Source organism: Lepisosteus platostomus, chromosome 2, assembly GCF_059453375.1.
Source record: "Lepisosteus platostomus isolate fLepPlt1 chromosome 2, fLepPlt1.hap1, whole genome shotgun sequence".
Classification (NCBI taxonomy): Eukaryota; Metazoa; Chordata; class Actinopteri; order Semionotiformes; family Lepisosteidae; genus Lepisosteus; species Lepisosteus platostomus.
In genome coordinates, this window is record NC_142612.1 from 16,676,900 (window position 1) to 16,699,522 (window position 22,623).

General features: G+C 41.1%; 2 protein-coding genes across 15 annotated transcripts; one reads left to right on the plus strand and one right to left on the minus strand.

Moving 5' to 3' along the window:
- Positions 1–828: 828 nt before the first annotated feature.
- cbr1 (carbonyl reductase 1) lies at positions 829–7,079 on the minus strand. Of its 6 annotated transcripts, none has more exons than XM_088601111.1 (6): positions 6,914–7,004; positions 6,727–6,777; positions 5,410–5,547; positions 4,474–4,770; positions 2,882–2,989; positions 829–2,350 (listed from the first exon to the last, which is right to left on the minus strand). In XM_088601111.1, exons 4-6 carry the CDS (start codon positions 4,757–4,759, stop codon positions 1,914–1,916), a joined length of 831 nt encoding a protein of 276 aa, XP_088457237.1. In that variant the 5' UTR covers positions 4,760–4,770; positions 5,410–5,547; positions 6,727–6,777; positions 6,914–7,004; the 3' UTR covers positions 829–1,913. The 6 variants fall into 6 exon arrangements, with proteins under 6 accessions (XP_088457237.1, XP_088457223.1, XP_088457201.1 ...); XM_088601097.1 differs by having other exon boundaries at positions 6,700–6,777; positions 6,914–6,977; XM_088601075.1 differs by lacking the exon at positions 5,410–5,547 and having other exon boundaries at positions 6,914–7,079.
- Positions 7,024–21,030, plus strand: setd4 (SET domain containing 4). Of its 9 annotated transcripts, none has more exons than XM_088601052.1 (11): positions 7,024–7,101; positions 7,674–7,754; positions 8,638–8,733; positions 9,227–9,264; positions 10,651–10,739; positions 11,358–11,787; positions 12,904–13,078; positions 14,579–14,660; positions 14,748–14,828; positions 16,232–16,355; positions 16,653–21,030. In XM_088601052.1, exons 2-11 carry the CDS (start codon positions 7,685–7,687, stop codon positions 16,845–16,847), a joined length of 1,380 nt encoding a protein of 459 aa, XP_088457178.1. In that variant the 5' UTR covers positions 7,024–7,101; positions 7,674–7,684; the 3' UTR covers positions 16,848–21,030. The 9 variants fall into 9 exon arrangements, with proteins under 9 accessions (XP_088457178.1, XP_088457140.1, XP_088457113.1 ...); XM_088601014.1 differs by having other exon boundaries at positions 7,031–7,101; positions 7,603–7,754; XM_088600987.1 differs by having other exon boundaries at positions 7,050–7,188; positions 7,603–7,754.
- The last annotated feature ends 1,593 nt before the right edge of the window (positions 21,031–22,623 follow it).

The window sequence follows — 22,623 nt, forward strand, 5'->3', positions numbered from 1 at the left end:
AACTCTCATTCCTCTCAAGAAATGGTTGGGAGATCCTCAGGTCAATTACTTACTACCCAATGGGCGAGACGGGCTGAATGGCCTCTTCTCATTAGCAGCTTTTATGTTTTTTGTGTGAAAATGTATCTCCCTCCCAAAATTCGGGGACATCTGAGCTAAATGAAATGCAGTTTCCATCTAAAAAAAAAACTTCCACCACAACGGATGCCATAATCCATGGAATGAACCAATTGGTCAGCAACAGTCAAAATGCTGAGGGTCCTGCATGATCACATGCTTCAAGTGCAGGCTGAGGTGCAAGATCTGGAGAGCGCAAGTTTGAGCCCGAGGCATGTCACTATAGTGTCCTGGATTTCTCATGCAGTGCACAACTGGCTCACTGGCACCATGGACAGGGTTAGCGCCCAGTGCAACAGCCACCCCACCTATAACTCCCCAAGAGCCTGCAGAATAGCAGTTATGCCAGTAAGGGAGGCGCCACTCTTCCACTGAGGGCTGAAGCTCCAGGCCATTGTTGGGGAGCCTGTACTGTGCCCAGAGATGAACAGCTAGATGGAGGAAAAGCCTGTCTGCAAAATGCAAATGTGTAAATTACATCGCATTTGCAAAGCACTCCATACCTATCATGTCATTGTTAAGTCTCACTGGCCTTTATAAACAGGCCACAGCACAAGGCCATTGGAATGGTGTTTGTAACCAATAAAAAGAGGGTGATCGTCAACACAACACAGTGTGTTCCAGTATTTTTTTCTCAAACTGAAAATTAAGCCGCTTTAGCTGAACTAAGTATAAATACACATTAGCAAAGTGAAACACTAATGCAAAAAGTTTGAGTGCTAAGTCTTTTAATTTCAATATTGAAATTCAATATTTTGAATTACAAAGTAATTATTGTAATTCATTTGTTATTAATTGTTGGTAATTTCATTATTTTCATTACCAAAGGCACTTTCTTAAGTAACAAAACTGTGCAATGGTTAACAACAAACAGCCAAAACACTACACATAACACATTAAATTCGGTTCTTAAAACACACTTGTGATACAATTTCCATTTTTCCGGTACAATAAAAAATAACTTGCACGCAGTCACCATAGGAATATTTTATTTTTAACTGCGGAATCCTTGAGTGATGAATGGGACTGGTGATCCTACCTGCAAACATCTCAGCACTCCAAGCTTGGCTGATGCTCGCTTGGCTCTGATGGCTCTCAGGTGACATTAGGAATGCATGTCAATGGCATTTTAACACCACATTAGAGCATGTTTTCTTGAGTTGTAAGAATGTTTTATTAATCAAATGTACACTTCACAGGCAACAAAATTAAACCAATTTCTGTTTATGGACTGAAGAGCTTTATATTTATGACTACATACAAGCAAAAGTTGTCTACTTTTCTCATATATGTTTCTGACAACTTTAAATGTCATTTGATTCTTGGCAAAAAATATAAGCTCCACTTTTAAGACCAGCCCACTAATGGTTGTATCCCTTATAACATTCCCTTTAGAGTATCAAAATTACGTAAGTGTTTAGCATAGTGTGGTAAACACTATCTTCATAAGGCACTAAAATAAGAGAGAAAGTATAGTGACTATGAAGCCATGATTCAGTTGAAGACCACTAATCATAAGCTTTGGTCAAATGTTTCCTTGAATGTCTTACTTTGTAAAGTGTTACAGGTGGTGGTGGTGGAGGGGAGTCCCCATTACCTGTAAAGCGCTTTGAGTGGAGTGTCCAGAAAAAGTGCTATATAAGTGTAAGCAATTATTATAATTATTATTCTAATTGAGGGGTATGTACTACACAGATGATTGACAGGACCATCCTTGAGGTTCCTGACAGAGACATTGTCAGCTGTGCTCCCCCTGTTTCAAGGCGACACACTGACACCTGCCTCCCCAGACACCCTCACCACGCCTGAACCTGCTTCTCACTGACAAACTCCCCATGTGGCCCGTCAGCACCTGGGGACAGGAGGGCCAGGTAGACGGGGGTGACGGCCCCCTCGTCGGGCGATTTTGTGGCCTTCGGTCCCGCCATGTCGGTTCTCACCCATCCGGGGCAGCAGGCATTGAGCAGAATGCCATCCTGCGGCCTCTCCTTCTGCAGCATCCTGGCCTGAATCCTGGACAGGACTGTCACCCCGGTTTTGGACACCCCGTAGCCCCAGTTGGGCCAGCCTCGCTGGGTGTGCACGCCGCTCTTGGCCTCCTCAACAAACCTCTCCATGAGACGCACCAGCTCCTCCTCCGTGATGTCATTGCTTCGGAACCGGGCCTGCAGCTCCGGGCTGCACTGCTTCAGAGCCATAGACCCGGCAATACTGGACACATTCACCACTCGTCCTACACAGCAACACAGGCACGAACAATACCTTCAGGTTTTTTTCCCCCCAAGAACTTAAAAGTAATTTTGCTGACACCCCCACGTGCAACTGGCCTTTGTTACGCACGTCAACTCACTGTTACCAGCCTTTTTTATAATGGGAGGGAAGAGGACTCTAAGACAGACACTTTTCAGGCCGTCTCCTTCTCTCCTACACTATCTTGAAGGAGCCGGGGCTCCACAAGCAGGGTTCTCACTGGCAGCACATAAAGCTCAGTAGGATCATATACTTTGTGTGGGAAGGAGTCTTGAGTTGACATAACTGTATGCACCCTCTGTTTAAACCAACCAAATGAAAACTCCGGCAAATCAGAGGACCTTGGGACTAAATCATTTTATCTGGACCCACGGTAAAAAGGAATTATTTTCATGGCCACGGTTATACAAGTCGCTTTATCAGTTTTTTCGTCAACAGCCTCTTTCAGATGTTAATGCTCTCTTTCATAAAAGTATGTTAAAGAAAAAGCTTATATTTCAAAGACTGTGCTTACCCCCTGGTTTAACGATGGGAAGAATCTCATTGCAAATGTCTCTGGTCGCAAAGAAATTTGTTCTAAGGGTTACTTCGGCTTGAATTCCGAAAGGTGTAGTGTCGTCCACTGTCGAGACAGAAATGGTCAATAATGATTCCTGCTTAGATTGGACAGACAATCGTTTTCTTCATATTTAACAACCACACAACGTTTCAGTCTCAAGCAACTGTTGCGTGAAGAAAATAACATTTCTTAAAAAGCCCATTTTGAACATTTTAAATTGTTCAGCCACTAAACCAAAATGTTAATTGCTTATTTCATATTGTTTCACTTATAAGGTTTCATTGTGCCTTTCAAAATAGTAAACATTTACTTATTGTTCCAAAATATTTCATATAACAATTATTTTGCAAGAATTTGTATTCTTGGGGGATCAGTGTCAATTTGGAGGCAAATGTGTTTTTCTCAACAATGTTGTGTTGTCTTTCTTCTCTTTTCAGCATGGAATAAACCTATTACTTGTTCCAATATAATTACATTCCCATTTAAATATATATATATTGAGCATCAACAGAAACGTCACAGCAACAAATTCACAAAATTAGTCAGGAAAATGGCATTTTCTGGGTAAGATGTGCCGACAATTTATTGAATAAATGTCAGATGCAAATGTATTGATGAACAGGATTGATCAACTACAGGATCAGATCATCTACAGCAAAAATCATGGGCTAGGAGTGTAAGGCCACTGCAGGAAGCAATTCAAGCTGTACATCTGTGACTCAATAATTCCACCAAGTTGCACATGCTGTGAGATTCTGCCCCATTCCTCTCACACAGCCTGGACGAGCATGTAATTGGTCACTGGTCTGTGAGCCCTAGACGTCACACATTATCCCACGGATATTTACTGTGGCTCATGTCTGGCAAGGATGGCAGCAAGTTCAAGGACTTAACGAACTTAGCACTGTGCAAACATGTTGTGATGAATCACTACAAGTGGAGTTCTGTCACAACTAAACAGTCCTGTACAGACCTTTGCACCTCCTCATTATTTTGTATCTTGTACACAACAATGTGAGCACCATCACTCATTCCAATGGCACGAAACACCGTTATCTTGATAAGAGGTGAAATTGGTTCTTTTCTGTAATTTGCACCAGGTTCAAAATTCAAAATTCACAGGTGCTCAGTCTCCCCACGAATTTAGTGCTTATACAATATTTAGAGTCAAAGAGTTGTATCATGGCCAGTCATGAACCAACTATTTAAAAAGACACCAAAAATATTTTAATTAATATCCTGAACCCGTATGCTTTTATTTTTGTAATATCATAAATGCAGAAATGTAGTGTAAGTTTCTTTTGATGTTCAGTATACACTTGTAAAAATGAAAACAACAAGAACTGTGTGATCCATCCAAGTTAACGGACACATTGTAATCGCGTTTTTTCACCTCCCTTGTTTAATGTTTGCTCAGTCACTGCCTGGTCCCTCATGTCGAGCTCAATTTGCATGACGTGGCTTGGTCCAGGCAGAGCAATTCTGTTTTGCCTCTAAATTCATTTGTGCCATCTGCACATTTCTTCTTCTGTGATTATTTCCATTACCTTTGAAAGCGATGCCAGCGTTGTTAATGAGCACATCTATCCCACCGTATCTCTCCTTCAGGAAATCTCTCAGCGTGTGAATGCTGGTGAGGTCGGTGATGTCCAGCTGGTGGAAGAGTGGGTTCAGGCCCTCGGACTTCAGGCTCTGCACTGCTGCCTGCCCCCGGCCCACGTCCCGGGCTGTGATGTACACGTCCCCCGTGAACTGCTTGCAGAGGGCTCGCACCACCGCAAAACCAATGCCCTTGTTACTGCCAGTGACCACCGCCACTCTGGGGGTTGACATGTCTTCAGGGTCTGCACAAAGACAACTGGAATGTTATTTTGTGCATTGAAAGTTGAAGGAGGAAGATCACAGGGTTCAAACCAGGATCATCCCCATTTCACTGTTAATTTTTCTTTCTTGGTCAGGAGAATCCCAGACTCTCTCCCCCTCTCTGCAGATATTCAAACTTTTCATCATTCTGTACCGAAACTGAAGCAATGGAATATAGGTTATACATTTCAAACAATTCCATGTGCTAAGAACAATCCTTGGCCTCTGTTAAAATATAAGGTGCTCATCTACATTACTTAACTGATCCTGAGAATTAAACTGAGTCACATTCAGTTGGGCTTGATATATTAAAATTAATTTACAGCTTCTGTTGTCTCCTGGGGTTTAAAGAAAAGTATTTTAACAAAAGTCTAGACTGAAAAACTTTTGTTTAGATTTAGGAAACATCTAAATTTCCAGGGAGACCTGTGTATGTTGAGTTTCGTTTCAGTAGAATTCGTCATCACTAGTGCAAATTGAGGACTTATTAACCAATATACTTTGTATCAGTTTCCACATTTACTTTGGGTTAAAAAAAAAAAGACTCCATCAAACTTTCTGTCACCTCCAACTCTGGTAAACTGAATTTTATGCAGTTTCTCCTCTATTTTAGCACTTACCCTGTTTCTGTTTGATTTGTTAAGAGCAGCTCAGGTTAGAAGGACCAGACACAGGCTAGAATGAAAGTGTAGCAAAAGCTCCAATAGTAAGTCCCTTCCTTCTACAGAGGTCCAGTGGGTTAGGGTTCTGCTAACACGCTGGAAGAAAGGAAGTTCTGACACTCAGAAACTGGCACAGGGCTGATACCCATTTCAAATTTAGCTGGACCATTAAAGAGCTAACAGCTAATTTAAAATATTCCAGACAGAATAAAAAATGAATTCAATTAGTGATTAAGAATTCAATTGAAGCATAACCCAAGGGATACAGGGGTCACCCAGTACCAGGGTTTGGGACCAGCTACAGTACCATACAATGCCCAGCTACAGTACTGATAAACACCAAGTGTGCTTATATTTACAGTACAGTTCCAAAGATGTATTTTTGACACAAAGGGAAGTTCAGCTGGAAAACGTATGTAACTAGGTTTACGCAGTGCGTATCTTTATATTGAATGTTAAATCTTATATAATTATTATTTGCCCTTAAAAAATGTCTTCCCCTAATGTACAGTACGTCAAAAAAATCATAAAACCCTTATTGTAATGTGTTTGGTCCATTAAAGCTTTATTTTTGAGTATGTCGTATACATATGTGCTAGTTTTACATTATCAATGCACATTTAAATCGTAACACGTCATTTGAATGCGCGTTCCAACGTAAAAACCTTTGGATTTGATATCCAAGGTTCTGCTTACTAAAAAAAAGGTCCTGTTTACTGCGCACAAATACAACGTATTCGCTATGCTCCAATGGAAACCCTCGTGGCTCATGACGTACTCATGCAAATTAAGTGGCCATATTGTCTAATATTGGATTTATCTTGTAATATGTATAATGTCTGCAGTATTGTATTTATATTCTAATATCTATTGTAATATGTAATATATGTTTTACTTTAGCATGAAATCTGTGCATACCTTTTCTTAATTTACCTCATAATCTTTTTTGTCAAATGGAACTGTATTAAGTACCCCTGATTATGTAATCTTGTGTGTATTGTATATATTTTTGTTGTTGCAGTAAAAAAGGTTAAAAAAAAGTTTCATTAAGCAAAGGCCATCTGACATTTTAAACTGTGCGGACTGGAGCACCTATAACAAGATAGTTGCCTTTTTTCTTCAAATTCTGAAACATTCTTGTGAATTTTCCACAAAAAAAAACGATCCTGGTCGCATTTTTGCAAAACACATCAATTTTTGGTACAGTCCGTTTTAAAAATAAAATGCACTCTGATACTGAATGCGTACAGTGTCCTGAACTGTCCGGTGTCGCACCCAATCTGTAGCTCCAGGATACGACCCTGGCCAATAACACCGCAGTCTCACCTGCAGGGTAGAAACTGGGTTAGTGGCTGATTTCACAGCAACTAACACACAGGGAGCTGGATACACAAGAATAAGAAATGAGATTGCATAAGAATTAGCATGCATTTTCTACCCAAATCCGTCGTGTAATACTGACCTGGCCAACAGAAACAGGCGCAGCAGCAAAGGACTGTAGAAAACAAGTAATAAGCAAGTGGAGCGCGAAACAACGTCCTTGCCCTCTCGCGATTCTTTCTCTCGCTGGCGGAAGTGAAAAAGCTTCTGGTTCTGCTGGAGGAGAGGAATCGCGAAGTGTTCAACATAGAGCAGTGTGGTCTTGTGCAGGTCGGATTGGACCCATTACCGTCCTACTGGCATGTTAACTGAAGGGTTGTATAATCATTGGACTCGTAGAAACGGATCCCTTTTCTGGTAACATCATGCACACCAGTAACTGACATTTCTTACCAGTGCTTTGTTTGGAAAACACGTTTATTTTGATCTGCGAAGGAAACACGTGGGTGGCTGACTGGTTTCTGGACTGTTTTTTTTTTACGATGGACTGAACTGTAAATGTCTCTTTATTTGTCCTTGGGATTAGCACGAAACACCTGCGATACCGCTCAAGATTTCAATGATTCAAAGCTGTGAATATACATGTGAAGAAGTTATCTACTTCACATTATAAGTTTCTCTTCTTTTCACAAGGTATTTGCTGAAAATCTAATTTGGATAGAATTTTAAAATTCTATTTGAACTAACCACGGATTTACATTTATAGTAAAGAAAGCCAATGATCACTTTATATCTACGACAAATATGAACCATTTTTGCATATTATTTTAGTGTAGTGTGGGAGACTGACGTCCGGAGTGATACGTGGAGAGCTAGTAGAGTATTTTGTTCTACCCGCCAAGATAAATCCGTCATGAGAAAACGATTCGGGAGAGCAGGGCGAAAAAGAAGACGTAAACACTTTGGGGACTCCGCACAAGGAGGTGAGACTGAGGCAAAACCAAAGCAGCGATCTGACATCGGGCGTCACTCTTACATAGTTAGGTTACACTGCAATTGATATGAACATTCATTCAATTAAAAAAACAAACTAACTGAAGATTTAAGTCCGTGTGAAATTGCTGCTGGTGCTCAGAGTGGATGATTGAAGGCTGGCTTGTTAACCCTGCTGGATTCGGCGCTCCAGAAACATGGCTGGCCGGCAGAGCTTTTCTCTGTACATCACAGAGATGTTTTTTTCTTTGGTCACTAGTTTCAAACTCAGTTCTTTCAGAGCTCGGCCTCTCCTGCTTTCTGTTTCAGCTTTCAGCCTGGGTAGTCAATTAATACATTAACCGAATTACGTGCTAAGTTACACATATAAAGACGTTTTCTTTAGGTCTTTTACAATTGATAATATGGCTTTATTAAAGACATATTCCTATACTGTCAAATCACCTTAAACACCCAAGTGTTTGTGAATGCTGTAGGTAGCTGGCAGTGTAGATGACAGTATGCCAACACACCTGTGCAGATCCTGTACTCTGGTGCCCAACACCTATCCTAGAGACCCACAGCATTTACAGGTATCCTGAGAGTCTGCTTAGAAGCCTATGAGTATGCATCTAATCTGGAGGACATCTGGCCCTCCAGGAGTGAGAGCTCTGGTCTAGGAGGACCTTTGTCCCAGATGGCTTTCACTCCTCCCGAGTATTTTTATCCCACTGATACCCTGATACTCTCCAACTGCAACTCTGGCTAAGGGGTCAGTTAGGACTGGTCAGCCAAGAGCTCATCTGAAACGCTAGTAGAAATGTGCTGACAATGACCAGATGGCCAGACGTGTGTTTGTTCCAGTGCTTACCTGTTTCTTCTTCTTTGCCTCAGTTAATCTTAGTGGGGAATCCCAGTACGTAGAGCTGAGAAGATGGTTAAAGCTGAGGGGCTTCAGCTCCACCTGCTTGATTCCAGCTCATTTTTCAGGTATTAGAAGCACTTTATTTTTCATGACGCCCCTGTGGTTCACAAGTGCATTTGTGTGTGTACCGCCCTTGATGTGTGTGTCTGATTCCTGCGGTCCAGGGTTTCCCTAGACTGAGCCTTGAGAGCAGAGGACAGGGCAGTTTGTAAGCCTTCTCAAATCAGTAACACAGGATGTGAAGAAGAGGGTTTATTTTGCTCAATTAAGGCTTAACTGCCAAATCTCTGGGTGGCCTGCTGTTATCCTTTTTCATTATTTACAACAAGATGATCAACTTTTCACAAATCAGAAATATCACTGTACTGTTTAATTTAGTGAGGTGTTTCCTCTGTATCTTCATACTTCATATATTTCTTAAATCAGTCCCAACACAAAAAAATATGATTTTATTGGAATACCACAGTAAATGACAGATATTCCAAGATTGCATTTTTTAGGATGCATATTGAGTCAAAGTTATGTGCGGTCGAATTAATTACCTTTTCATGTTTTCAGACACAGGAAGAGGACTTATGACCAGCGAGACAATTGAGGTAAGTTGACTCAATACAAATTAAGGAAGGTGGCTTTAACAGTGCATGCAGAGCAGAGAATTAGACTCGATATGTGCTTGGTTTTTTAAGATTATTAATGGGTTATTTTAAGCAAGCAAAGATGAATGTGAACAAGATGCCTTGTCCATCAGCTGCTCTATGTGGCAATGGTAACAGGCTCAATGTAGAAAATAAATATTTATAAAGGAGAGAAATCTACATTTTTGTTGGTTTCAGTACTGCAGTTTCAAACCTACAGTGGCAAAGTAGGACCTTTGTCAAATTCACAGATGTTTGCAAAAGTTATGGGTGCCTGAAAATAAAATATTTAGTCTGTAAGAAGAGTGAGAAACGATATCTAATTGATCCAGGGATCTCATTGAGCTGTCTCTTAAAGGAAGCCATGGTATTGGCTTAAAACAACATGGCTTATCAGCTTGTTCCAGACCCCCACAACCTATTGGGTAAAGTGCCACCTGTTCTCGGTATTAAATTCACTACCACGTAGTTAAAACCTAATGAAGTCCACTGAATTCGACATGGTTACTGCCCTTGAGGATTCTCAATACTTGTACCAGGTCCCCTCGCAGTATTTGCTGTTCAAAACGGAAATGGTTCAAATCCTTCTCCCTGTCAGTGCAGGACTTTCCCTTAAACCCATGATTGTATCTGGCTGCTCTTCTCTAGTCTGATTTCACAGCGGCAACATCTTTTCTAAACCATTGTGATCAAAATTCTACATGGTCTTCTAAATGAGGCCTTACTAGTCATTTAGAAAATTTTAAAATAACATCCCTTGTTTTAAATGTTACTCTTTTCTGCTTTTTCAATTATATATCCATACATTGTGTTTGCTTTCTTTGCTTGCTCTCTTTGTCTAGAAAATTTAATGTTGTATCAACATGAAGACCTAAGTTTTTTTGATAAGTGGCCTCATTAAGGTCAGAGTTTTATATTTAGAGTTTAGGTTTTTACTACCAGCATGCAAAACCTAGCACTTATTTATATCTGCCACGTGTTTGCACTGTGATGTATTTTATCTAAATCTTTTTGAATTTCATTTATTGCTTCTAGTACTTATTGATCCTCATAATGTAGTATCATGCATAAAATTGACTTGTTTGCTGATATACCAGAATCTAGATTATTGATATAAATGATCTAGTTTTTGTTATAGATAGTACAAATCTACAAATGTATTTAGAAAGAAAGTATAAAAAGCGATATACAGTTGTACTTAAAATGTATTTGGTATAAATGTGGAAGACAGTGCAGATTTTCTTTTAGAAAGACATTTAATACTACTGTATATGTCTATGAGCTGTATGTGTATATAGACCAACAGAAATATGAGGGGAAATAAAATCAAGTTTGCCCTTCTTCTAGGCTGGGGACCTGATTATTTCTTTACCTGAAAAATGCCTGCTGTCCACATCCACAGTGCTGAGAAGCCATATGGGTGAACTTATTAAAAGGTACAATGGAGTATCTGCTCAAAGAGTTTGTGAATGTTGCTGCTAGCTGGTAAGGTAGATGATATTATGCCACGACACCTGTACAGATCCTGTACTTTTGGTTTCTAACAAGATGCCACAGCATCTTCGGGTGTTCACTGCTCTTGAACACAGAAGGGCTTAATGGAATTAATAACCTGAAGTGGGGCAGTTGGACATTTTTGAAATTCCTTTAGCACATGAGGAGGGTTTGGAGTAGGACAAAGGAGTGTAGTGCTCCATGCCCATTAATATGAACAGCTGGCCTCTGATCCAATTTTCCTTAAGTGAGTATTTTATATAGATAGATAAGACTTTATTAATCACGTAGGGAAATTGATGTGTTACAGTACATCAATCTTCTTGGTTCCACACAGTTGTAAGCTATTGAACACAGTCTTTGTCATGTCTCAAAAGCCAGCTCTGCTTCTCAACTTGATAACTAACCAAAGCACAAGTGACTATTGGACACCAACTGGTAATTATTGGGATCAGGACAAGAGGCAAGTCAGTTCCAGAGAGAAGATCCTGTTCTTAGTCCCAGTGTATGAAGTTACATCTCAAAGAAATGTGTCACTATTTAAAGCTTTATATTGGCAGGTGGAAGCCTCCAGTGTCTCCTTTGCTGGCCCTCTGTACATTTCTCATCTCTGAAAGGCATTCTGGGACCAGATCTTTGTGGAAGCCCTACATTGATGTTCTGCCCAAAACATATACATGTCCTGTCTATTTTTCTGAAGACACAGTGAACCTCTTACCTGCAGCTCTTAGAAAAAAAGCTCTGAAGCAGAGAGAGACAGTTCAGGAGCTGTACGAGTCTGCAGTTTCATTTTTTAAGTCTCTTCAGCCCTTGTTCAGCCAATCAGTGGAAAATATTTTTACCCAGGATGCCTTGTGCTGGGCCTGGTGCAGCGTCAACACTCGCACTGTGTACATGAAACACCCTCAGAGCGATTTCCTTTCCATGGAGCCAGATGTGTACGCCTTGGCTCCCTATCTAGATCTCCTCAACCACTGTCCAGATGTGCAGGTAAGACAGCTGATGCGTTTCCAGGAGAAGGTGGAAGAGTTGGTGAAGAGTACTGCACACTCTTCACCAATTTCTTCCTGAAACAGTTCACAATGACTTCAAGGCTTATAGAGGAACTGCAACTCTGTGTTCGTATTTCAGGGTTAGAAAGAATTGGCATGGATGAGTCCATTTCAAAACCATTCCATTTCAAACCACAATAAAAGTAAAATGTACTCGGTAACGTGTAAAACCTCCAGTTTACGTAACAAAGTAGACAAGATTTCCAGGTATGTGCAAAGCTATTTTCTGTGATTCTGAACGAGCCAACAAAATATCCGGTGACTTGAAGCAGCCCTATTACATTATAAAGCAGTCTGGTGAATAAATCTCTTTTAATCCAATAGAAATATTACTCTCGACTTCAAGACGGTTTTGCCAATAAATGGAACTTACTAGTTAACTCTGCATGCAGATCACGTTGGAAACTTTCTTCGGTGAAATATCTGCTGTAGTCTTTTTAATTTGCTCATACGTTGCATTACATTAGTCTTTACGGTGACTAATGAGCAGGAAGGGCTGCATCAGGTCACAATTCATGGGAACTCTCATGTTGTTCCATGTTTGTGACAACATGGCGACTTACAGTACTTTCAAAAAGATTTTGTGCTTAATTCCAAATTTGTAAACCTTTTCTATACAGTCAATTAGTTTATTTTGTTTCTGAGATTTAATAACCGGTCTGAAAAATTGGGACTGCAGTTCCCCTCAAACATAATGTACAACGTTAGTAAACAAATATATGTTTTTAGTGAAGTTTATCATAAAGTTGTAAACATCTTTGAATAAACCACAATAGTTATCTCACACAGGGAATTGCTCAGCTATATTTCTAGTTATTTATTCTTATACATTAGACTTTGATATATTGCTTTAGTCTTACTGTGTTTTATTTTCTTAGCAATTAAATCCAGTTGTGTGTTAAGTATCACACTTATCACTCTTCTTGGTGCAGGACAGAGGATAGGTTCGTTAAAATCATTAAGCCACGTTCACAGTATTTGTGGCTGAGTATTGTATTGTAGTATTGCGTCCAATGGCCCCCTGAGCTCTGTGAGCACACCCACTGCCTTGCAGGTTGAAGCTGCTTTCAGCGAGCAGAGCAGATGCTACGAGATCAGGAGTGGCTCTGGCTGCAGGAGGCGTGAGCAGGCCTTCATCTGCTATGGGCCCCACGATAACCAGCGCCTGCTGCTGGAGTACGGCTTCGTTGCCCGGGGCAACCCGCACAGCGCGGTTTACGTGGAGCGAGGTGAGGGAACGGTGTGTCGCGCCTCCTTGTGGGGGGAAAAGCTGGCTGCCGCGTGGCTCGATCAGTGGCACCGTTTCTGAGCGCAAGGCTTAAGCCCATCGGCCCCGGCGTCCCGGGTTCCGGGCCTCGATTATGACCAGGTGTCCGGCGGGGCCCGGGGCTGTAAGACGACAGTGATGCTTGTCGCCGCCCTCGCACTTGGCAGTCCATCTTCTCCAAGGCACTGCGCAGTGGGAAGTGAGTGAGAAATGAGCAGTACTGGCAGATGGGTGGTGTGTAGGAGCTCGTGTGCACACCCTCCCTCTCCCTGGCAGTGTGGGAGCAGTTGCTGTCACGCCAAGTCAGAACTAAATTGGGTGGGGCACATGATTAAAAAAACAATGTAGGTATTTACTCTTTCTAAATATAAAGCTGCTGCCTCAGCTCGTCCCATAGTATTCCATGCACAGGTCCTGGTCTTCCCTTGCGTTTTGTATTTACAGTAGGCTTAGTTGACCTTCCTCTTTATTTTTGATCTTGGCATAAAATGATGGCCATTTTCAGAAAGACAATATGAGAATTTACATTGATGAACAACACCTACTACGATAAATGTTCATTATGTATGATGCTTATTAATATACACCTACTACAGTATATTATGTCCAAAGCCATCCATGCAAAAACAGTAATTTTTCATTTTTTTTATCTTTGTATCCGGGTCTTTTTTGTATATGGTTCCTTTCCTATAATTTAGTATTCATATATGTTAAGGCAGTGTTTACTCTGTGTTCATGGTTCTTTTACAGGGCAAAAAATAATCGTATTTTAACTTGTTTGTTAAAACCAATATAGTTACATCCACTCCATTATAATAATAATTATAATAATTGCTTACACTTATGTAGCGCTTGTCTGGACACTCCACTCAAAGCGCTTTACAGGTAATTGGGACTCCCCTCCACCACCGCCAATGTGCAGCCCCACCTGGATGATGCGACGGCAGTCATAGTGCGCCAGAACGCTCACCACGCACCAGCTATTAGTGGGGAGGAGAGCAGACTAATGTAGCCAGTTCATAGAGGGGGATTATTAGGAGGCCATGATTGGTAAGGGCCAATGGGAAATTTGGCCAGGATGCCGGGGTTACACCCCTACTCTTTTTGAGAAACACCCTGGGATTTTTAATGACCACAGAGAGTCAGGAGATCAGTTTTACATCTCATCCGAAGGACAGCGCCTGTTTACAGTGTAGTGTCCCCGTCACTATACTGGGGCATTAGGACCCACATGGACTGCAGGGTGAGCGCCCCCTGCTGGCCCCACTAACACTTCTTCCAGCAGCAACCTTAGTTTTTCCCAGGAGGTCTCCCATCCAGGTACTGACCAGGCTCACACCTGCTTAACTTCAGTGGGTTGTCAGTTGTGAGTTGCAGGGTGATATGGCTGCTGGCTGTATGGTCTGTAAATAGACATCTTCTCCTTTAATAGGTACATCTGACACATTTGTCTCATTTTCAGAGGACCTTCAGTTCTGCCTTACAAGGAGAGATCAGCAGATCACTCAGAAGCTGATGTTTTTAAAGGATCATGACTTTTCAGAGTGAGTGTTTATACTCCAGAGCTCTTCTTTGAGCTGTGCAGTGGAGAGTGTGCTTTAACTCCTCCCTCTCACTTTGTCACATGACAGGAACCTGACCTTTGGGCCTGACGGTCCTTCCTGGAGACTGCTGATGGCACTCAGGCTGCTTTCCCTCCAACCTGACGAGTTGTAAGTTAGCACTCTTTAGAATTGACACACTTATGTAAGGGAGTCCGTTGGCTCATCGATAACCCAGTAACTTAGTCTACGTAGCTTTTGGTTAGTGTTGCACTGCTGGAACATAAGAGGGATTACAAACAAGTGGAGAGGATTCGTCCCATCTTGCCCACTTGGCTGCTAGTGGGTAATCGATCAAATGATTTCACGTTCCTGGTTCATGGAAAAAGTTGTCTAGCCACAAGGCTGGTCTAATGGTCTAATAAAGACTCCCACAACACTCTTGAGTAAAAAAGAGCCTCCTGTTCTCAGCTTTCAGTGCACTTTGATGTTGTTTCCACTAGTGTCCTCTGGTTCACTGTTCATTCTGAGGAAGCACTGTGCCTCAGCATTTGGTAAAATCTTGAATAAAGTCCTCTCATAGTCATCTTTGTTCAAGACTTTGAGATTCAGTTGTGTTAGCCTGTCATGAATAGGATTTTATTTTAAGCTTAGGAATCTATCTGCATGGCGATAAAAAAGTGATTCATAGCTATGGCCAAATGTTTTTGAAACTATGGTACTGCTCAGAAATATAGTCAGAACGTGACCTTCCTGTTGATCAAACACATTTCCAGAGGAAGCCCAAGAGAACTCAAGGAGGACATACACAACTCCACGCAGTTAGCACCGCAGGAATTGAACACAGGGCACTGCGATGTCAGAATGCTAACCACTGCTCCACTGTGCCACGTTATATGTGTTGTATGAATATAAAAATCACCCTGTAGCTTTCCATATCTCCTATCAGGTAGCAAGATACTTGGAACCATGTGACCAAAATGAGCAGCCAAGTTCTGGAGAACTCTTATCAGTTCACAAATAAATCACTCAGCAAGTGAGCTAATTAGAAGAATGAACCTGCAGAGAAGATACTAAAAGGCCCGCATGTGTAGAGTCCATAAATCATGGAAATGTCTTTGTGACTTAAAAACTGGAGAGATTTTAGCGTGTTTAAAGTCTGCCGTCTTTCCCGCAGACAAAGGAAACATCAGGATGCATCACATATAGTGTTCTTCTAATCAGTGTCTGTAGAGTGGAAGAGGAGACTGTTATCTGTCCTGGGATTTAAAAAATATAATAAATCTAGGGATTTCAAGAAGAAAATCTGTATTGGTTTCTTTTCTAGCTATTCTGTTAGATGGATTTTAAACTAAAACAGCTCAGTAAGTATTCCAGAACAAGCAGTGCAGTGCAATAAAACACAAAAATACTACAAATGTATATTCACTTAATGCTAAATGTTTATGAAAAAAATTCACATGAACACCGAATCAATAACTCTTTTTAAGACACCAGTCCTCAAGGAAGCTCTTGCTCTGTGCGTTTCCTGCAGAGAAACTCCATCACCTGTCTGTTTCTTGTTCCCCCTGCAGTTCCTCTTGGAAGAGAGTCCTGCTCGGCGCTCCCGTCTCCCACAGCTGTGAACAGCACAGTTTTCACCTGGCTGCAGTTTTGTGTCAGCACCTCATTGATGAGAATACCAAGGCCCTGGAGAAGGTGTCTCTCTTGCTTGGATTTATGTTATCACAAAAAAGTAACTTTAACAATTTCACACATCTTCACCAGGAGAATGGTCTGTTTTATGGCTGGAGAGTGTGAGGGGGTTACAGAGGTGTAGTCCACAGCAGAGTGAGGGGGGTATATGGTGGCAATACCGAATGTTGACTGATAGTTTCTGACTGTAAATCTGAGAGGGTATAAACACAGAAAACAAAAACAGTGATTTCATACTTGTAAACAAGACAGTTCTGTCTCCAATAACATTTTCCTTTGAAATGGATTTTTGTTTTCCAGATACATGTTATGAAGGGAAGAGTGTCAGTTTCTCTCAGGCATCAGCTGGACCTAGTGGAATCTCTGAGGAATGAGGAACAGAGAATCCTGCACTGTTCATTGGACATGCTGAAAAGGGACGAGACAATGACGTTCGTGGAAGACAGCTTATGTTCAGTGAGCGGAGGTTCACAGATCAGCAGTAGACCTTGTTAAGGCCTGAATACAGACATTGCTGCCTAAATGAGACAGTCCTGCTGGCCCATAGGTGTAACATAAACCCATGTTATTACACAATTGGGTACATCTGTTGTCAGTCTAATTGGATGATAATGTGGATATATGGTTCTGAACATAGTTGTTCAGATGTGCATTTTATTTCTTGTATATACTTAGTGGAAGTATACACTTCTTAAGAAAAGTAGCATTTTTTAATTTACTGACCTGTTTTGAACTGTTTCATAAACATATAAATACATAAAACAGAACGAAGGTAAAATAATGACTACAACAGAACAATTTGCAATTACCCAAGGAATTGAGGCTGGCTGAAGGTAAAATGAAAAAAATGAAAAATTTAGTTGTCCTGCGATAGATTAACAGGAATTCTGGCTTTAGGAGGACAAGAGGTTTTCTATGATGAAATTCAGGATGTGCCCTTCTGTGGGATGTCTTTCTTTTTCCTTCCTGTCTGATTAGCAGATGGGAGTGATCATAATCCTTGAGATGTGAAAAGGTATTCTTTCACAGATGTTTTGTCTCATTTTCAAAACTGCATTCGTCAACCTCTTTTCTCTTCCGAACTCTGTTTTTTATTTTTTAGTACTTTGTTTTCCTTACTTTTTTCCCCAAACTCGATCAAAAAGTGTGACACAGTGCTGTTAGTACAGCTACCTCTCTGGTCCTGGTTTTGCTTCTCGTGTGTTTCTGTGGAACCTTCTGCCTGAAGGGAGTCTATTGATTCCCGATCCTCCAAGGCAGAAGGTGAGGGTGACAAATCTAGCGATCCCTGCTCACTCCCACAGATTACAAATCTGTCTGATCATCCCTGATGATCAATGTTGGAGGTCAATTTCCAGTTGCTCACACTGGAGGGACTTAGATTAGCCAATCATGTCCCCTTATCTAAGCCTGTGTGATTTCATGGTAATGAGAGGAAGTCGACTGAATGACCTTTAAAATAGCTCAGGAATACAAATATTTTTCGGTGATAACAGTCATGTGTACTTACTAGATTTATGCTGAATGGATCCCTATGATGTAAGGTGGGTCCATCCTGCCCGGTGTATCATACAGTATCATTTATGCACAAGTGCATATCAGTCAGGCCCATGTGAAACAACATCTGTCACATGATTCCCCAATAATACAGCAACTAATTGCTGGTCTAATTCTGTATGACATCCTCGTGACTTTTGACCCGGAGGCAAACGGTCACCGAGATGTAGGCAGTGTGCTATTGGGCTGAAACATGATTTATAATCTGTCATCAGAGAAACAGAGGGGGAGTGACTCTTAACTCCAGGGTTCAGCCCAGCATGCAAGCTGTTAGCAGGCATCAGTGTCTACTAATAAGCATTTGGTACTAATTATTGCATATGCCAAAAGCCAAAGATATGGCACAGCGATTTGCCAGATGACATTTATGTAAAGAGCTGTGGGCTTGCGTTGGTTTCTTTCACTGTACACGTAGCGCGCACTTGCACGCCATGTGTTCCAGCACCTCACGCACAGTGCCACAAGAGACGCAGTGGAATGCGTGTCTCCTTCCTGCCCGTCTTTGTGCTCTTCAAGCAGCTTGAGCCCACTCTACGTCTTGACCGTGTCCAGCATTTAAACTCTTGGCCTGGCCCTGCTTCAGACAGCTTTTATTAAAGTTAGTCTGGTGACTGTGTATACAAAGGGAGACCATGTTAAGACTATTTTACTATTTATTCTTTTTGACTTTTTAAAATACATATGATAAATTCCTAAACATATGGTAATACTGTAATGCTTATGACTACCGATGAACATTAAAAGGCCTTGGGGAAGGGAATACTGAGCAAAGGTATACAGGAGACAACATTGTGGAGCAGTGGATAGGAATCTGGATTTGTAACTGGAAGGCTGAGGGTTAAAATCCCAGGCGACGCAATGCTGTTGTACCTTTGAGTGAGGAACTTCAGCTTTATTGTTTCAGTAAAATATCCAGCTGCATAAATGGATGCCAATGTAAGTCGCTTTGGATAAAAGCATCAGCTGAGTAAGTTAGTAAATATACTGAACCCACATCATCTACAGTAATTATGGTGTGGTTGTAGTTCATTGTATCCCTCTGCTGATTTTCTATTCCTTGATTACATTTTCTTTTTGGCTCAAGTCTCATAAACTAAAATACTTTTGATTAACACAGCTCATGAAATGAGTTGCACATTCTAAAAAAGGGTCACAGCACAAAACGATATGACACTACAATATTTTGGCTTGCTTCATTTACTGCTTCTCGTGTCACAAACAAATGCTGGAAAGAAAACTATTAGTAGAATCTCCAACAGGTCAACGAGCATTAGTCTTACAGGTCAGATTTGGACTCACTTGGGCCATGTCTTGGTGGCATATGAGTGGCGTGCCTCTGCTTCAATCAGCGCTGAGTCTTCGCTAGGAGGCGGTGCTGCCTCTGTCGTGTTGGAGGATGATTGGCTCTAAGGGGGGCGGAAGGAGGTGTTTGTAGCTGAGAGATGAGATGTGAAAAAACAGATGTGTCTGTACCAATTTAGGTGGGTATATCAAAGATAATGAAAGCGCTGAAATAACTGGTTTTATTTTTAAAAGAATTATTGAAAAAACATTTCCTGCAGTACAAATCCCTAAATAAACTCAACCTGTAAGGAGTCTTGAGTATATATGAATACAACATAAGATGAATGTGTGCTGTTATCGAGTGTTTTATTATGCACAGCTTCTATGGTTAAAATCGCTTATATACTAGTACTTCGATGTGTTGTGTAAAAAAGCAGTAAAATTATTAGCTTCTTCAGTACAAGTCATATACAGTATGTTGACATTAAATCTTATCCTCCATTCAATTGAGGTCATTTCCTGTAGGGGGCACTCTCTGTACATTTCTGACAAAAGGGACAACAACAGCTCAATGGACAAGAGGACACTGAGAATTGTCTGTAAAATAACCACTTATCTGTACTGCAGTTACGGATATGATTTTTAAACATAAATTCGAAATGGGTTTTGGTTAGCCTTTAAACCAGGATTTTTTAGCCCAACATAAATTCGAAATGATTTTTGGTTAGCCTTTAAAACAGGATTTTTTACCCCAAGTCAGATAACTACTAATCCACCACTTAAATAGATGTTACTGTTTCAGTGTTGTTATCTGTGAAACCAGCAGTACATACAGTATATGTATCTGCTTTTCAATATACAAACTGCATCTCCCTGTATTTCACAATTCACATGGGCATAACATAAAGACAGCAGAGCACTAATGCACTCTGTAAATAAAATCCCTATCATGAATCACATTTGGAATGGAAAAGGACATAAATGCTCCGCCAGGTGAACGTCTTGCTTTCATTCACCCATGCTTTGACCTGGAATCTGGAGGTCACATCTAGGTTAACCTCTCACACTCGGCTGCCTCCTCTGCAGTTCATGTCTGAAATAAAAACAACTGCAGTAATGCTGAAACAGGCTTCAAACAAAAATTCCCTAAGGTGCAGCAAGTATTTGTTCATAACCTATTCTGCAGAAGACGAGAGCTGAAGTATGGAAAGAATACTAACATTTCCTATAATAGCATGTGGGCTTTCTCAGGAGAGATGAGGCCACAGCCCCAGTAAACAAGTTGTTTGCGTTTGTTGGTCAACATCTGCTGACCAGAACAGGGTGCCAGTCTGATGCAAACTTGGATCCACACACGTGGGCTGGGAACCTCAGCCAACAACTGGTTGCTAGTAGGGTCTGCCAGCTTGAAATGGGTGTGACTGCCCATGCCATCTGCTCACAGTACCCATGACCCCTGCACACTATATTTTCAAAGGCAGAAAACATTTTCCATGAATATTTCCTCATGTTTGCCAATGCGTTATACACAAGCAACAGGCTGCCCTTGTGAACACTTGGGTGAGAACGTACATAGTTTGAGTGTGTGTGTGTGTTGTGGAAGAGGGGTGATCTCGACTCCTCCTACCATGGAGTGAGTCGAAAAGAAGCGTAACCGGACATATGATTTGTTATCAGTCGTTTTAAGTGCTTTTTGAAACATGCCAGACATACAGTACGTTCACTCCACATTACTAAAATGCTGAACCTGGCATACTGCATCAGCACTTTAACACAGCAGATAGAATGACAGTGAAAAGTTGTATGTTCTATTGTTTGGTATAAAGGAAATAACACCTGCCACTTTACTTATTTTCCATTTTTGGATAAAAATGATAAACAAGTCCGTTGGTATAACGTCTTCAATCTAAAAAATACTTTTAAGGCCGGACTCCTGCGGTCAGAGATGTGTCACTTGATAAGCAGTTGAACCCTGTTTAAGTTGTGAGTGTAGGAAGCTGGGGGCAGCAAGAAAAGGCACAAGAGGATCCTGTTCTGACAGGACAAAGAGCAGGTGAAGAGAGACAGTGGCCTGGCCCTATAAACAGGCACATCTGCAGTGCCAGTGTGCCCAGTTGGGCTCTTGGAGAATAATTTTTAATTTAAAGTTTTCTTTTTATTTTGGGAAACCTGTGCTTGTAAATATCTTGGGTTTCTAATGCCATCATTTTAAATGTATTTAAAAAACTCTTTACAGGAGATTTTCATTAAGATGATGGATGTAAATTATTATTTTTTTACCTGAAAATTTAAATTGTAAAAATTTTCATTTATGATATTGGAAAAGTCTGATATTAACTGAGATTGCGTCACTGTTTTCAAATTCAGGTATTTCACAGAGCAGTTTTTTCAGGTTAAGTCCAAACAGTTTTTTAAAGGCTTAGGTGGTAGCTGCTGCATTTCCTGTAAGAGGAACTAATTTCGGGTTTCAGTGTCTTTTAAGAACAAACATATCGCTATAACTGTATGTAAACGTTAATTAGGCCTGGCCACTTCACAACAGTACCATCTAAAAAGGCTTCTAATTCCGTTTTGTGTAGGTGAAGTCAATGTTGGCATCCATGAAGTTCAAGTAGGGAGCATGTGTAGGCTGCAAAGAAACAGGTAAAGGTTCATTCTATGCTGAAAGGAAAGGAAAAGAAAAGTGACACAACAGGCATGGTGTGACATCTGAAGAAGGCCCCACAGACTAAATGTTTTGTCTTTCCTTTTCCTTTCAGCATGGAATAAATCTTTAGCTGTTTCTCCCTTATTAGGTGTCCTGCCTAAGTCTGTACCAGCTTTCTCTGATTTAATGCATGCTCTCTAGTGGTTTCTGCATTCTCGCATCGTGAAACAACCAGAGGTACTGAATGTTCACATTCCCCTAAATCTGCAGGAATGTTTGTGGAACATTCTGTCCACGGCAGTAGAGTTTTTTCAGTGAGGTGTCGATGAAATAGTTTCTTTTAAAAGAAACACCATCAGGAGCAAGTCGGTACAGAAAGGGAACTAGCTGGGCATCTGGCCAGCACCCTTTTGTCACATTGAGGAGCGGCCAATGCAGACAGCGAGAGCGAGGGGCCTGGTCTGGAAAAAAATTCTTAAGACTGGAGCTCAGATAAAAAAAAAAACAACACTGTCAAGGACACAGCTTGCAAATTAAAACTGACCCCGACCTTGAGATGCTTAGGAAGTGTAAGCGCATTGAAAACTGTCCCCCTTTTCAAGACTCGTCACCGTGCCAACGGAGAATACAGGTGGACCAAAGCAGTGAGGCGATAGTGGATAGATTTCGCCAGTTTTGGATTATGCAGTTTAAAAACAAAAAACAAAAACAGTCCATAATTACAGGAAAATCAAGAAAGGCTTCCCCGAGTGTCTCAACCAGTATAGTATGTGGTCAAAGACA

Bases quoted from the DNA above. Each gene is read 5' to 3' on its own strand.
- setd4 (XM_088600987.1), top strand. From the start codon at position 7,133: ATGTTAACTGAAGGGTTGTATAATCATTGGACTCGTAGAAACGGATCC. The intron at 14,829-16,231 runs GTAAGTTAGCAC...TTCCCCCTGCAG, and splicing joins TCCCTCCAACCTGACGAGTT to TTCCTCTTGGAAGAGAGTCC. The intron at 16,356-16,652 runs GTGTCTCTCTTG...TTTGTTTTCCAG, and splicing joins ATACCAAGGCCCTGGAGAAG to ATACATGTTATGAAGGGAAG.
- cbr1 (XM_088601065.1), bottom strand. From the start codon at position 7,079: ATGTTGAACACTTCGCGATTCCTCTCCTCCAGCAGAACCAGAAGCTTT. The intron at 6,778-6,913 runs GTCAGTATTACA...TCTACCCTGCAG, and splicing joins CGCCTGTTTCTGTTGGCCAG to GTGAGACTGCGGTGTTATTG. The intron at 4,771-6,699 runs GTACGCATTCAG...GTCTTTGTGCAG, and splicing joins ACCGGACAGTTCAGGACACT to ACCCTGAAGACATGTCAACC.